Source organism: Ambystoma mexicanum, chromosome 14, assembly GCF_040938575.1.
Source record: "Ambystoma mexicanum isolate Mex_15411 chromosome 14, UKY_AmexF1_1, whole genome shotgun sequence".
NCBI classification, from domain to species: domain Eukaryota; kingdom Metazoa; phylum Chordata; class Amphibia; order Caudata; family Ambystomatidae; genus Ambystoma; species Ambystoma mexicanum.
Genome location: NC_090940.1, coordinates 432,223,808 through 432,240,863, shown reverse-complemented (window position 1 = coordinate 432,240,863; position 17,056 = coordinate 432,223,808). Strand labels below are relative to the sequence as shown.

The 17,056-nt window shown below is 43.6% G+C and overlaps 1 protein-coding gene across 2 annotated transcripts in view; it reads right to left on the bottom strand.

Moving 5' to 3' along the window:
* The window catches only part of LOC138526861 (acetyl-coenzyme A synthetase 2-like, mitochondrial), a 300,268-nt gene that overhangs the window by 16,400 nt on the left and 266,812 nt on the right, over window positions 1–17,056 (bottom strand). For both annotated transcript variants that reach the window (XM_069637614.1, XM_069637615.1), the window contains one exon: window positions 16,158–16,279. In XM_069637614.1, the coding sequence (XP_069493715.1) occupies window positions 16,158–16,279 (122 nt within the window). The remainder of the gene's footprint in view (window positions 1–16,157; window positions 16,280–17,056) is intronic.

The following is a 17,056-nucleotide window of genomic DNA, read 5'->3' as shown; positions in this document are numbered from 1 at the left end:
GACATTCATTTAGAGGAAAACTCCCCATTAGGAATGGCCATACAAAGATCACATTATACGGCAGATTTAAATAACATGGTGATTGGGAATATTCCTGAAAAATATGTAGATGCCAAGGGCGAGTTGCCAGAACACCTGGACTCTCAGCCCAAAGGAATATTTAAAATTCATTCTGTGTATCCTTATGATTCAAATGAGACAGTGTGCTGCCATCAAGAGGATTGCATAATATTTAATTTAAATGAAAATGAAACAGGAAATCAGCCCATTGAAGTGGAAGCTGATATGCCAAAATATTTGAAAGTGGCAGCTCTACAAAAAGACACAGCCACACAGTTAGAGGAAAGCGCTGAGATTCCTTTACCAGAAGAGTTTCCAGAATTTTCCAGAATGGTAGAAGAGCAGATCTCCTTAGCGGATGCATGTGACAGCGATGAGGATCGACGCAATCTGAGGGAAATATTTATGGAGTTTAAGGATGTATTTGCAAAAGATGCTTATGATTGTGGTTTAACTGATTTACATGTGGCCACACTACCAGAAGGTTGTAGCAGAAATCCAGTGTTTGTACGCCAGTATAGACTACCGCTGGCATGTTTAGAATCATTGGCAGAGATTATTAAAAATTTGGAATCACGGGGAATAATTAGGCCCATTCATAGCACATCCAATACGCCTATTTTAGGTGTGTTAAAGCCAAATGGTCAATGGCGGCTGTGTGCAGACTTAAGAGAGTTAAATAAAAGAGTACCAGTATCTAGATGGCCACTACCATTCATTGATCAGGGCCTAGCTCAGATACATGGTTCAAATGTATTTACCACGTTAGATCTCACATCTGGATATTGGTGTGTGCCATTGGCAGAGGAGATACAACACCTATTTTCCTTTACATTTGACAGGACTCAATATGCCTGGCTTAGAGCTCCGTTCGGGTACATCAATAGTGGGAGTGAATTTGGCATATTTTTGAGAAAGGCCATGCCAGATGCAGCGGAAAGAGGAACAATAGTTTATGTGGATGATGTCTTGATAAAAAATGAAAACCTTAAAAGCCATTTTGATGAAATAAGACATGTGCTTGGCCAATTGCAGAAAGCAGGCGCCAAAGTATCTTTGCAAAAAGCACAATGGTGCAAGAAAAAAGTGAACTTTCTAGGGCATGAAGTGACTGAACATGGGCTAAATCCACAAAGGAAGAAAATAGAGGCCATACAAAGATTAAAAGATCCTAAAAATGTGAAAGGAGTAAAAAGTTTATTAGGGATGACAGGCTATAACAGAAAGTTCATTGAGAATTATGCAGAAATCACTCAACCATTGACTAAACTGCTTAAACTAAATACTCCCTGGAGATGGGAAAGAGAGCAGTCTGATGCAGTGGCTAGATTGAAGGAATGTCTTCTAAAGGCACCATGTTTAGCATACCCCATAAAGGACAGGGATTTCTTTATAGAAATAGGCTTTTCTGAACATTGTATGTCAGCAGTGTTATCACAAAAACACGATTTGAATCACAAAACCATTGCATATGCAAGTAAGGCATTTTCCCAAGTTGAAATGAAATTTAATGAATGCGAAAAGGCCCTATTAACCACTGTGTGGGCGCTACAACATTTCCGCCCCATTGTTCAGGGAGAAAAGGTGATTATTGAAACAAATCATCAACCTTTGCAATTTTTAGAGAGTAAAAGAATTAGATCAGGCAATCTAGCGCAATCCAGAATCACTTCATGGACGCTGGCATTACAAGGTTTTCCCGTAGAAGTAAGATATGGACAAAATAAAAAGAGCCCAATTGCTCAAGGGTTAGCTGACTTACATGACTGTGCAGCTGAACAAATAACAAATGAAATGGATGTGGAAGCTAGTTTACAGGAATTTGAACAATCACCACACAAAGCTTTTGATGAAAAAACATGCAAGGATTTGCCAACTGTATATGTGGATGGTTGTGCTTTTCACATTGAAAATGACAGTAATAAACAATTAGTGGCAGGAATAGGAAATGTCTGGTTGAAATGTGAAGGCGTTCCTAGTATAGGGATGAGGATTGGAGATAGGAGCAGTCAGGTGGCGGAATTGGCAGCCATCTATAAAGCAATTGCTACTGCAGTTGATAAAAAGTTCAGTGAAATTGTCCTGGTGACTGATTCTGACTATGCACGGAATAGCTTTGTGGAGTATTTGCCTGGTTGGAAAGCAAGAGGCATGGTTACATACAACAAAAAGCCACTTAAACATGGAAAAATGATACAAGCCATAGACAAATTGGTGTCAGAAAATAATTTAACAATATACTGGAGAAAAATTTGTGGGCATTTAAAAACACCAGGAGAGGATAAGGAGGGAAATGATAAGGCAGACCATCTGGCTAAGATTGGGGCTGTGATGGGAGAATTGCTACCTATTGATTATTTAATGGGTGAAATACAAATTGATGCAGTCACACGTTCTAAAGCACCAAAGGAGGTAGATCAACCGGTGGTGCAGTGGAGTCATGACACGCCAGACCAAGATTTGATTGAGGCACAAAAGAATGATCAAATTTTGGGAATCTATTATAATCATTTGATAGATCCTGAACAAAATCCTTTAACAGAAAATGATTGTATGGGAAAAGAAGAGTTGAGGGTGTTATTAAAGAACAAAACACGAATTAGATTACAGGATGGGCTCATGATTAGAGAGTCCATAACAGGGCAAATACAGTGGGTAGTACCCCTTTCATTCAGAGGACTAATGCTACACCATGCACATGATGCCATAACTGCAGGCCATAGAGGTTCACAAAAGACATTAGAAATACTAAAAGATTATGCTTACTGGCCACATATGTCCCAAGATGTGGAATTATATACTAGAGGATGTCTAGTATGCGCCCAATTTAAACCTGCTTCACCAATGCATAGAGCACCATTGATGAAAAGAGGCCTAACTCTCCCATGGTCAGATTTGCAAATAGACGTTGTAGGTCCTTTAAAAAGGTCGAGCAGGGGACACCGCTATATTTTGAGTGTGGTATGTTTGATGTCAAAGTGGGGAAGTATTTTTACCAAGCATGTTTTATTTTTGGAAAAAGGATGAAGTTAGTATTGTGCTATGTACTTAATCTGTTTATTTTCTATTTTGATTTAGACAATTAACATTATTTGGTCGGAGGTTCCGGGATCAGAGGCCACGGGAGACGATGGAGTCCTGGAGTCCCCTGGATGAAGACCAAAAGATGCCTGCCTCCAGGTGGAGGTGAAGACAAAATAACCGGAATGCCAAAAGAGATGACTACTGTGGATTCAAGATTGCCAAGATGAAAGAGTACTCGAATGAACCGAATAACATCGCTGGTCGGGACATACCAAAAGAGATAAAGCAAAAGTTCCGGCATATGAAGTTCCACGTATTTATTATTTTAATTATTTATTTTAACTTGTTATATTACTTATTTGTTTTAGTTAGTTGTTTTATTTCATTGTTTTTAATTGACTTGGAAAATTTAAACTTAAAGTAATGCCACTTCCACTGAGAAGGCAAATGTGGAACATTTTATGAACTGATGGACTCAGGTGAAATGTTGATTGCAAATTTTCATTGATGCACATGAATATTCATTTTGTTGGATTGCTATATTGTAAAAAAAAAAAAAAATAGAACAAGTTGTTTTTAGGAATTGGCTTGGATTATAGCCAAGTTCTAAAAACAAAAGGAGGGTATATGTAAGGATATTTGGCGTGTTACAGTACACAGTACAGCAATACTGCACAAGTAGCACAAAATTTTTGCAGCACCACCACCACAAGGGTGCGGTGCATTGCTATATGGGTTAGCAGATTAACAAGGAAAGACAGGCTATTCAGTCAAAAACGATTTTAACATATAAGATGCAAAGCTATTTTTACAGTTAAAAGCACACGTGTTCATTTAAAAATGCACACTATTTTTCACCTGAAATGCCTATATTGCTAGAGACACATTTGAAAATTAACAGCTAACCTATTAACCATTAACCTGACTAATAAAACCTTAGTTTAATATAACCCACTAATAAAATGTGTTCTCTACTGCAGAATTAGGCATACTCTGAAAACCATTTGAATGAGTGTGCAGATTTTTTTTTCTTCTCTTCTCTGCCTGATTATCCGTGTTGTTGTGCACAGTAACGGCAGGAAGGAGGAAGTCAGATTTGCAACAATTGCAAATGTATAAGCGAAGCTATTGTTGAAGAGTAGGAGGATGAGAGATGATGGATTTCATTGGGACACGTCATAAAGAGGGCTGAGAGGAAAGTTTTAGTGGGCAGTAGCAGGGAAAAAGACAGGCAGACATCTTTCTGCACTACTGGGGAGAAGACCTGGCTGTGGGGTCCTGACTGAATGCAGATTCCTGTGTCCTGCTGCAGTCGACATTGGGGAGAGCTGAAAGAAAAACCTGTCCACTGGCTGAGGCAGTCCTATCTGAAAAAGCTGAGAATTCCAGGCAATGACCCCGGCTTGAGAAGGCAAGCGTTCCTTTTTGCTGGAGTTAATCCAAGAGAGCCACATTCACAGAGAGAAGCCTCTGAACAGATAAGGTAATTACCTAACTGGGGGAGCTGTGTGTGTGCACGGAAATATGCAGTCAGTGTAGAAAAATGAAAGTCCCGTGCGTGTCTTAATCAAGTGCTAATGTTGGAATTTAAGTTCTGTTCTCCGCCACTATAATTGCAGTGTGTCATAGAAAATGCTTTGATTGTTCCATTTTATTTCTGTAAAGAATGAGATCATGTCTAAGTGCAGCTTTTATAATACAGAAAATATTTGAAAACAGACGGGTGGTTTATTTTCTATTTACCATTACAATGCCAATGATGTGGGGAGATTTTTAAACAGTGCAATGGTCATTTTAAGACAGATGTGTGTATGTCAGAATCAGTATGAATAATTGTGAGTGACTGTAGTATAACTTGTTGGAGGTACATGAGCCAACGGGAAGAGAGACTCTCTGAACATAGCTCCCTACCGTATATAAGGTAGTGGAAATTACCACAAGACTACCACATATAGCTCTCTGTCGTAAATAAGTCAGTGAGTTTGCCCATGGTGGCGCACCAACACTATCACTGGAAAATGTGGTATCCCTAGAATGCAGGTCTGAGGTCTCTCTAGTGATCACACGAAAAATCTAAGCAAAGATAAGGGATTCTGGACATTGGGGCCACAAATAAAACAAGGGAATTATGCTCACCAAAATACCACCAACCACGTATACCAAATATGCAGGTCTGGGTGCTGAAATAATGCATGTCCATTGTATTATTGTTGCACATGGCCAAATCTGAATACAAAGAGTGATTATTGCTAAGTTATTTTTCGGCGGTAATAAAATACCGTCAGGCCCCAAATCTCCACAAAATACCCAACAGCATCTTGCTGTGAATTCCTCATAGTTACTCATAGGGCTTGGAGAGCCCCGATTCTCCTTTTAGGGCTTAGGGAGCCCTTATCTTCCTTCATTTCCTCGGTGGTGGTGGTGGTGTTCACAATAACTGGGCTTTGGGAGCGCTTTGCTTTCCCCCATGGTGGTGCACGTAGCCACTAAAGTCCCCTGGGCTTTAAAAGCCTTTTATTCCATTTCCTACGTGGCGGTGGGTTCAGTTTGGTTGGGGCTCCGGCAGCCTGAATGTTTATCAGGGCTTATAAGCCCTTCTTGACAACGTTAGGGTTAACATTCAGTCAGTGGCCAACCGGAACACTCCGCATTGAGCCACATAGGACATAGGAGAATGTGGCCGGGGCTCCAGACAAGTCCTGCCGACACTGCTCTCCTTGTCTGGTTTTGGGGAGAGCGGACATTGCATAGGGCCCAGGCAGTGGTGGCGGCATCGCTCCAGCCGCTGCTGCCATCGGGTTTCCCTTCATCTTCACCACCGCTCCACACCCCCTGGTGCGAGTGGACTTTCGCCATGGGCGTGCTGCATTTTCACCCGGGTCCCCACGCCTAACGCAGGCACGAGACTACACTCTTCTCCAGGCTGCCCGGAACATAGCTCTTCTTTTCTTTCTGTTTTTACTGCTCTTAAACTCCTATACTTTACTTCTCTGTCTTTGCCCCTTGCACTCCTTCCTTCCACTGTCGTTTTCTAACGGTCCTGCTCTTCAGGTAAGTCCAGGCCATAGCCACAGGCAGGGGAGGTCTGTCCATTGTTCCTCAGTTCCTCAGTCTCAAGGTTCCATGTGTCCCCCATGGTGGGGAACATGGAACAGTCAGGTACGTCCATACTAAACACAAACATGTTTAATAAAGACCTCCACTCAATAAAGCTCCTGTGTCCTGTTGTTATTTCTACTTTTACACACACACATATATATATATATATATATATATATATCCCCCTAAGTGACCGACCAAGCCCATTTGTGGGCTGGGGTAACAATATTGTTGAAATATTCAAAGTTTATCGTTGCCACAGGCTGGATGCAGTATTAGTCCCAAAAGGAAACAAGAGTGTGGGAGCCCCTCTACTAAGAATGAACGTGGGACAAATACCCTGCTCTGTGGAACTCCTTCCACTCCAGAGGTCCTACAACCACGTTTTAGCTCACTGCACCCTTCACAGAGGAGAAATATCCATTTTCATATTAGTCTGGTCCCAGCCCCAATGGCTTTCCAGCACCCAAATGCTAGGCAATTCTCTAAACAAGAGTACCAACAGCAACCCCCAGACACGTGTTTCTGCCTTGTTGGGCCTCCTCAGTGAGGTGAAGCTGAGCTGCTCTAAGGCAGAGTGAGCAAGGGGTCCATGTCTGGATTACCCTGGGTTACTCTAGTGTCTAACCCCAAGTTTTACAAATTAAACACAGGTGAGGGAGCCCCTCTACTCAGAACGAACATCGGTCAAATACTCAGGAGGGTCTGCAACCACGTTTTAACTCACTACTCCCTTCACAGAGGGAAATATTCATTTGCATATCAGTATGGTCCCAAAAGACACATGCCCATAGTGGCTAATGCCTTGGCCTCCATTTTCTTGGGAACGAGGCCATGACAATGCACCTTTGTGAGTGCACCACTTCTAAGTTGTTGTTTACATTTTATGCCGGGGTAAGCATGCCGGTTTGCATCTGCTAACCTGTAATTCTCTTGATGGAGTTTGAGAGCCAATACCACCTTATTGAATGCTGTTTCTCTTTAGTGTCAACCCCCTGTTGTGTCCCACGTGGGACACCGGTACAAGGAAACTGAGAGGGTGGAAACTCCCATGGCCTTTGTAGAAAGCGTGTCAAGGACAAGTGATATATATATGGTTAGGGGGGAAAAAGTGAGTTAGTATGCAGTGAAGAGATAGTGTTGCTGTCAGATGCAACACTCATGGGGACTCAATTTGGAGTCCCTGGAGCGTAAACGGAGGAGCTAAAGACAGGCGTAATGCAGTTGCGGCTGTCTTAACGCCTCCATTCACGTTCCAGGAGATTTTTGCTTTTGAAGGAGGAGGGTGGGGGCGGAAAGGGAGTTATATTTCTGCCTCCCGTTTGCCCACAACCTTCAAAAACAACTTGGTTTCCGAGAGCATGTGATTTTCATGCTGGCGTGAAACCAATGATTTTCTATGGAAACCGCATGCTTTTTAAGCCAACAAAAAGCAGGTGGTTCCCATATGAAACTATTGTAAATGCTGCCTGCCATGCGTACATATATGGCAGGCAGCGTTTAGTACATTTGCACTGCGGAGTGCAAACAGAGAAGTGTAAAGAGGCTTTTGTCATCTCTTTACATTTCTCATTCGCACTCCTCAGTGCAAAGGACGAAAATTGCCGGGAGGGGACATGAGTTGTGGTCCAGCGACAGAGCGACGAGAGGAAGCTACAGGTGCTAGCTGCACCTCACGAAAAATATTTTTTTTATCAAACAGAGAAACAAAGACTACGAACAATAGTTCGTTTACCTGTACAAACAACTTCAAGGAGAGACTATGAACTAGTTTATCAAGGGACTCCATAAACTAGATGTCCACTATAAATCCCACACCTTCTTTACTTTACTTTCATATATTTATAATGCATATCTGGGTACCCGGTGGCTTTAAGGGCGCACCATACAAACAGGAGACAAAAACGGATACAGAGGGCCAGGCCAGCAATCATAGGGGAACGTCAAGTCCATCATCTGAATAAAAGGGTCTTTAGCTTTTTCCTGAACACGGCTGTGCAGCTCAGTTCTGGAAGATCAGCAGGAAGGGCATTCCAGGCCCCGGCAGCTACCACATAAAAAGCGCATTTGGAGGTCTGAGTCAGGGTGCATTTAGGGATTTTAAGTTGGTTGGTCTTATTAGATCGAAGTTTCTTCATGTTGGATTTGGCGATCAAGGCATCCTTCAGGCATAAAGGACTTGGGCCCACCATGCATTTATGAGTAATCACCAGAAGGCGGAATTCAGTCCTGACCTTGATAGGGAGCCAATGTAAGTTGCGTCTGGCATAAGAAACATGGTCTCTCCTACCAAGGCCAGCAATGACCCTAATTGTCGCTGTTCTGTATAATTTGTAGCCTAGAGCATTCTGATTTATTGAGTCCTACTACAATTATCAATTTTAGGGCAAATAATTGCTCTACCCACAGCCTCACAGTTGTCTCGTGATATATTAGGGCGAAGTTGGGCTAAAAGCTTCATCTAGTAGGCAGTGGATGAGACTAGGCTGCTCACTTGGGCATGCATATTCAGGTTTTGATCTAAAAAGATCCCAAGTGTTTTAATTTTAGTCTTAGTTTCAATTTCACAGCCGGCTAGCAAAAAGGACTTGTAATCGGGTCCCAATTTAACCACTCTCTTTTCCATTCATACCACCATTATTTCCGTTTTTTCCTTATTAAGCGCTAGGTCATTCTCTACCATCCACATTTAAATCAAACATATATTTTATTTATGTTTTTAACATCGGCCTCAAAATTGCCAGAAAGTGGGATGATACACTGCGTATCTTCTGCATAGTTGGTAAATCCAATACCTTGCTCCTCCTGCAAGTCAAAAAGAGGAACCGAAAAGATGTTATATAGAGGGCGGGTGACAAGCATGCCCCCTGTGGGACCCCACAGTACAATGTTATTTTGTATTTTATTGATATTTATAAAGCACTGCACAAAAGAACATCAACAGTACATAAAATCATTGTAATCAATAGTGTTCACAATAGCCGGTAGGAATCAGGCAGGAACACAATGGGTCTCATTATAAGTATGGCGGTAAGGTAACAACGGTGCCGGTAGCACTCCTGGCACCGTTGCTACCGTACCACCATACTACGTGCTCTGCTCGCGGGTGCCTGTCAGACTGCCAGGTCTGACCTGGCGGGCAGAGCGGCAGCCGCGAGCACAGCAAGTCGGATGCACCGGCACTGTTGTAAACGGTGCTGGTGCATCCGACATCCCCATTCCCATTGAGCCCTAAGAGTCTCAAATAGGATTGGGGACTACCGGTTCCGACACCTGCGAAAGGGCAATCACCGGTTGCGAGTTTGGAGGTAGCCTTGCCGGTTTTCGAAGCAAGGCTACCTCCAACGTCGTAATGAGGCCTAATTTAAAATCTTTCAAAGAAAAGGGCCGTTAGTAATAGGCCAATAATTGGCCGGTGTTCGAGGGCATAAACCTGTCTTTTTTAAAAGAGGAGTGATCCAGGCATCCTTAAAAGTATCTGGCACATGACTTTCCCAGAAGGAGGCATTAACAAATGTGGTCCCAATCAAAGTAGGAGCAGAGGCCTTGAAAGTTATTCTCCGAGGAGGGATAAATAAGACTCTGCATCACTGAAAGATGCACGTCTCCCTCAATCAACAAGCAGCTGCTGGAGTAACCTTTCCTGCTCTATGAAATCTTAGACCTCACACAAGTGTGCAGGTGAGTTGATACACAAACCGTACAAATAGGAAAACTAGACCGAAATGAGGTGGTGGTGGAAGTAACCACCCGAAATTCAAAAGGAAAACCTGGGCCTCGACAAAAGGCGGTGAGAAAGCCTACAAACACAAACGTTGGAAGGCTTAGAACAGCGAATGCAAATGTGGGAATTATCATAAGTGCAGGTCCCTCTAGCAGCATGAAGGCCCATGCCCAGCCATGAGGTAGAGAGGCAGAAAATGTGGGTAAGGCAATCACGTCACAGCACTCTGTTGGGCTGCCAGACACATACCGCACCTCGACAGCCACCAAAACAATGATGCCAAACAAGACAGTGAGTCTGTCAAATGGCCACATAGCAGGCAGCAAGAACTCCACTGACGTCACGTCTAGCAGCTGAGGCAGCAGCCAATCTACTGAGCACTGAGATTAATGTCTATGCCATGATGAACACAAATGGCAAACAGAGCATCCCTGAATTCAATTTACAGATACACAGCTGACCAGTCATTCTTTTTTGACACAGAGGCCACATGGATGCCAGAATGTTCCACTGGTTGTGGGGGGAAAACTAAGCTGTGACCTTCAAGAGCAAGAATAGACCAGTTGGAAGTGGCAGCTCGGCTTCAATGTTTCGGCAAGTTCGCCTGCGCCCTCCAGCAAAAGCGAAGAACAAAATGGAAATGTCCTTCATAGCCATGCAGCAGGGAAATGCCTTCTTTGCTTCTGAACTGCCTTACACCTAAGGAAGAGCAGGGAGGTCATTTGACCAAAATGCCAAGGGTAGCGGAAGTGACATCACACGACCCTTGACATCACAGGAAGTGATGTCATTTGACCCCGCCCCCGAAGTGATATCGCGGGTAGCGCTGGAACACGACATTTCACCCATTGACAAAACAGGAAGTGGCATCACATAGCATTATACACTACGAAAAATATAGTTACGATATCAGTATGTGATGTACATTTCATGCAAGAATGGACCGTCATATGTATCATTAAGATCAGTGTTTGTAGGCCCATATTACCAAATTACTGTGTATGCAAGCAGACATCCATGACCAAATGATAATGATGTGTTATTATATAGCACTTACGCTTAAGCGCTTTATATAGACAAAATATACACCCAATATCACCCAACCTGTGTTGGTACTCATTTATCGACCTCAGAAGGATGAAAGGCTGAGTGAGGCATTTAAGAACTGACTAAATCAGTGACTCACCCCCTGAAGTGTGCCTAAAATAAACATTTAATGAGCCTAGCAATTATTGTATAGATATCCAGAAAGACACATTATTTGGTATTCCTATTCTTTCTTATTTAGGGTCAGTGCTGAAAGTGTTAGACTTGTGGCACTCCTGTTATTTTTTTATTTTCTTCTTTTTTTTTTTTTAAGGGGCCAGAACAAGAACGCCAGCCAACCCAGAAGTAAAGAGCCACAGGCCGGGAGTTTGGATTTTTTTTTTAAGAGGTCGCAAGGGAGACCTCAGAGGTCGCAGTTGCGACCTCTGGCGACCTCTAAATGACGTCCGTGAGGAAGAGTAGACATAAAATACAATGTACAACAGGCTGCACAAACAGCCTTGAGGGTGACCAAGAAGGCCCCCCACGGATGACCTAAAAGAGAATTACCAGGGCTGTTCCGCATGCTCAGAAAACTGAAAGTCCCACCTGTAACCTGCATATAATTCACAAAGCAAAGCCTGTGGCTCATCACCAAAGAATAGTAGGGGTGCATCTCCAACACAAAGTAATGGAAGGGATTCAGACCCTACAGCAACAAGGAATCATTAAAGAGGCCACCACCCGACACCATGGGTATGGCCCCTGGTAGTAATACCAAATCCAGGAGGAAAGATCCAATTGTGTGTCAACATGAGAGTCCCCAAATACATCCATGGGCAGGGAAAGACACCCCGGAAAAAATAACATCTGGGTAATGCAGAGAAATACCCACTTGCCATGAAAAAGACTTTTAAGACAAACCCGTGTTGGCTGTTCCTGCTAACCTGATACTAGACAATAAACTGGAATACTAATCAGCTGGAGACTTTCAGATACTTTATATCTGGACTATTATCACGAACTGTATTGGCCAGGCACGGAGCGCAGGTGGTTTTTCCCCTTCGATCCCTATCCCAAGTATGCCAAGCTCTGAAAGACACTGGCCTTATGTTGAATACTGAAAGTGTGTGCTGAACAAGCAGAACCGCTAATTCTATGGCTACTACTTAGCCGCCTATATGAGGCATGACTCTGATAGAGTAGAAGCTCTCCAACAACTACCACAATCAAAGCAACAAGCTCATGTTTTCAAATGGCAGGGTACTACCCCGGGTACATGCCAAACTATGCTATGATGACAGGACCACTATGGAATGTAGCTAGGATAGATGTGCCTTTTGAATGGTCTCACAAATGGCAAACGTTATTCAACGGCATCAAACAGACCCTGGTGGTGGCAAAGGAACTTGCCTATTTTGACGCCCGGAAGGGTACAGATCTGATCGGCGACACCAGCCCAGTCAGCCAGGATATCCAAAAAACATAGCAGTATATCATAGCAGAGCATTATCCTGCACCAAAACCAACATTTCACAATCATAAAACAAATGTCTTGCTGTTGTGTGAGCTTGAGACCACTTCCATCGCCTCGTCATCACTTTGTCATGGGAAAACGGTACACTATAATCACAGACCACCAAGCCCTCCTGTCCATCTTGTGCAATCCCTGGACCAAGATGCCCTTCAGGATACAGAGGTGGGGATCAAGTTATCACATCATCCACAAATCAGACAGTGAAGAGAACCCATCTGATTACATGTCAGAATATGAATGGCCTAGCCGAGTAATAGGTCACCTTTGCTGCCAGATGAATCATGCCTTGAGCTATATCTAGCGAGATGCAGGAAGTCTCCAACAGGGACAAGACGTTCCTGGAAACCAAGATTCTGCTTAACCCTGGTAGGTGAAAGTATGCCAACATGCTAGCAACTACCTCACCAGGAGTACACCTGATGAAGCTAGAAGTCCTCAGAGCTGTAACAAACAAACTTGCTGTGATGAGCCTTATGGTCTCCTGCTTCAAGGAAAGCAATTTGTAATCCCCAAACACCTACAGCAATATGAATAGTAAACGCAGTGCATGAGGGTCACTGATAGATACTCATGACAAACAACCACGTGTGGTTTCCTGACATCGGCAAGGCGTGGAATGCACCAGAAAGCCCTACATACTGTGCCAGCTGAGGTCAGAAGGAGACGAGCCGGTACTCGTGAACCCCTCTGAACTCCCCAGAGAAGTATGGCAAAAAGATGCCACTGACTTGTACAGGCCCCTACAGGATGGGAACTATTTACTTGTGGTGATCGAAGATTCCAGATTCCTGATATTCCGAGAGGTCACTTCCACTGCACATCCAATAATGGAGGCCTAAGTAGACACACTTCTAATGAGTGGGAATACCTGAAGAAGTTAAATCCGACAACAATGGACCCCTATTCAACCGCCACAAAATCAAGAGATTAGCACATTACCTCAGGAAATGTTGAATCATGCCGCTGTGACCCCAACACAACAGGTTGGCTGAGCGGTTCATGGCCACTCTCAAAACAGTAATCTACAGGACAGAAGCATAAGACATGCCATAAATCAGCCCTCTTCTGAGTCCTCAGACACAACAGAAACCACCTGAATGACAACACAGACCAGCAGCCCTCATGCTCGGCCAAACGGCGAATCCCAGGGAAATGTTTGGTCCTCCCCCACAGGGACACTGGCATACAGGAATGAGACAAAAGCAGGAAACGGAATAGCAAACAATAATGAGGACGAAAGCGACAGGCATGCCAGGTGACCCTCCAAGTGGGAGGTGATCATCAAGCAGTGGCAGACAAAAAATGATCCCAGTTTTGAGAGGGCCCCATTGATGGTCAGAGGTTAAAAGGGATGATGGTGACAGCATCCTCAGGCGAAAGACGAGTCACCTTTAACACATCATTCTTCACGCGATTCGTTGATGGAGGAAACTAGTATTGGCATGAACATTGCAAAATGTGTAAAGAGACTCCAACAATGGGCAGTAGAAAGATGCTGAGTCCTTACACCAACAACTAAGAAAAGGAAGAAACCTAGACCCTAGCAAGAGAAATCTCCTTTGCCGCTGGAAGGAGCTTGAGCCAAGCGGGAGATCTGCCGACTAAGGGATGTTGATGGAAAAGATGTAAAGCCAGGTCACACATCAAGTGGGGGGTTGTTGTGTTCAACAGGAGACACTGACATAAGGAAACTGAGGATTACACCCTCTGTCCTCCGTAGAAAGCATGTGAAGAACATGGGATTTATAGGCAAAGGGGAAATGGAAAGGGTTAGTATGCCGGGAAGAGCTAGGTGTCCCAGACCGCTGGTGTATTGGCAAAAGAGAATAATGCCTTGACGACTCCTCTCTTGCTGTCTCATCATTCCCGCTGACAGTATACTGACCTTCCATGCCTACTAGCATCTAGTCTTCTGAACCCATCTATCTTCAGAGAATATTGTCTGAGTTACCAGCTTCCAGCACCTATTTGTACAGGGAGACTTGCCCCTTGCCCCCACCCAGCCGACAGCACTCACAGTCCACTTACTAAAGTGACACAAGGAGTTCAGGTGCTCATGTCATGTGCATCCTTCGCCTTCACGCAGTTCCAGTATACCCAGTCCAAAAGCAGCAGTTAGCAAGGGATTACATTCTGTGACTTTTTAATTGAACTTAACTGCAAATCATGTGCTATCTGGGATATCGTATGAGCTGCAAGTTAGCAAACCAGCGTAATTCAACTGACATACATGAACAGAGCAAATTCATCCCTTACGGAAGGCTTGAAGAATTGCAAAACATACCGTCTGTACTTGAGTTCGGCAGATGGGTACCTTACATTGCTTGCCCGGAAACTTCTTTGGCTGATATTATCTCAAGATGGCAACAGTGTTTTGCATGGATATGTTCAGGTGTAACGAGCTCTGTGCATCACATGGATATGACCTAAAGGTTGGGCATGTGGGTTACTTGCATGTTATCTGGTGGTTTCGGCAGGTGTATTTCCTATATGTCATCTAGGTATTGAGCGCACGTGATACCTGAATGTTAGATGGTGATTAGACAAGTGTTACATGAATATGATCTAGAAGTTGGACATTGTGTAAAACTCAAGTCTTTGGAGTTGAGGACTGGGAGTCTTCCCTAGGGGAGGAAAGCCCTGAGGGTGTGTGACCCTCTGCTCCTCATATACTCAAAGTTCCTCTTATCCAGAGTAGAACAATTCAGAAACAATGTTTTATAGCGGGTGTCCATTTCACCTAGTATTGAATTTTGGACATGTGTTTTACCAGACTATTATATGGTGAATGGACAGGTCTCTCCATTACCTAAATCACAGCCAGGAAATATTTATGCCCACTCACCTGAACACACCCTTGTGGTACTGGGATGTGATCTGGTGAATGGGCATGCATGCTACCTGAATACAATCTGGTGAGTGAATGTATTGCTTGTTTGCAATCTACTAATTGGACAAACTTGTTGCATGGTTATGCACTGGTTTTTGGACACATATGTTACCTTGATGTAATATGCTTATTAGCCACACATGTTTCTTGAATGTCATCGGCTACTTTGACGCAGCTGTTACCAGGATGTGAACTAAAAGTTGGTGATTGGACAAGCACGTCACATGGATGTGCATTAACTTGATGGGATCTGTTGTATGTACGGGATTTATAAAGCACACGCCTAGCTGAGAAGCAATAGAGCGCTCTACATTGGGGGCGCACGCATGGGGTAGAGGGCTGAGTGTTGGGGTGAATAGATGAGTTGGAATGGGTAGAGGGAGTGGGAGAAGTATAGTGGAGTATCAATCAGCAATTTGCAAGATGTTCTTTGATGAGTAGGGCTTTCAGGTCTGTCCTGAAGCGGGGGATAGAGGAGGCCACTCTTAAAACGAGTTTTTAACTTGTTGCAGAGGCCGGGTGCTTAGTAGGAAAACAGTCTGTTTCTCTTTTGCAGTTTGCAGTTGTTTCCAGTCTGCTAATGTCGTGGCTTCTGGCGAGTGTCCACAGATAGTCAATTTCCCAGCTCGCTAAAGTGGTGTTTTGGTTATAACTGCTTTGTAAGTGATGCAGCCTGTCTTTAAAATAACATATACCTATAGAAAAGCAGTCGAATTCTGTTTGAAAAAAAGTGCACAACCAAAATGAAAACTTTAAAAAGTAAGTCGTTCAAAAACACAGTATAAAGTGCTTATTACCTGGATGAAATCCGGAGCAGCATATTTGGCAATCTTCTGAGACACAAGCGCTTTCAGTTCCTGTACTAGCTGTTCCCGGGGTAGGCTGGAACTCTTCTTCAGCACAATAAACACGTAGGACGCTGAGGAAAGCAAGAAAGGGAGACTGAAGACCGATGGAATACTGCCATTGTGCTGATCTGATTTGACCCAGGTTTTAAGGATACATTGAAACTCAATCAGTCTCATCACTTAGTAGGACAGTGGGCATTAGGATTAGAGATATTGCTGTCAGGCGTACCTTCTCTGAACATGCCTTCTTTCTCCTCCCTTCCCTTCTCCCTCCTTCCTACCTTCTACCAGCCTGCTTACCTTCTTCATCTTTGCTTCCATCCTCCCATCCTGGTGTTGTTATACCCTGATTACCTTCAGATTCCTGTTTACTTTCTCCCTTCTGATCATCTTCCACTGCCTCTTAGCATCTTCACTCCTGCTACCCATCCCTCATTTGCCTTTTCTTCGCCTTTCTGTTTCTTACCCTTCAGAATATATTATTTATTTATGCACGTCTACCTTTGGCTTAATTAAAAAAAGGTGGATGAAAAACTATACAGTAAATACATTTAAACATACTAGGAAATCACATAGGAGCTCACAATGAATTTACCGTTACATAAACAAAACGTGCAACAACCTTGCTGAGGCTTTTATGCTTTTTGCTTACGTTATGCCCCATTTTTAAATATTTGCATAGTGGAGAGGAGGGCAGAACGCAACTTATGTTTCCGCCGCTCCCTTCCTCTCCGCCATACAAGACCTCCAGCATTTGCGCCGGCATGAATTTTCATGCATGCGGCGCAAATGCTAGTGATTCCTAAACAGTCCACCTGATTTTTGCAGGTGCAAAAAGCCAGCAGTCT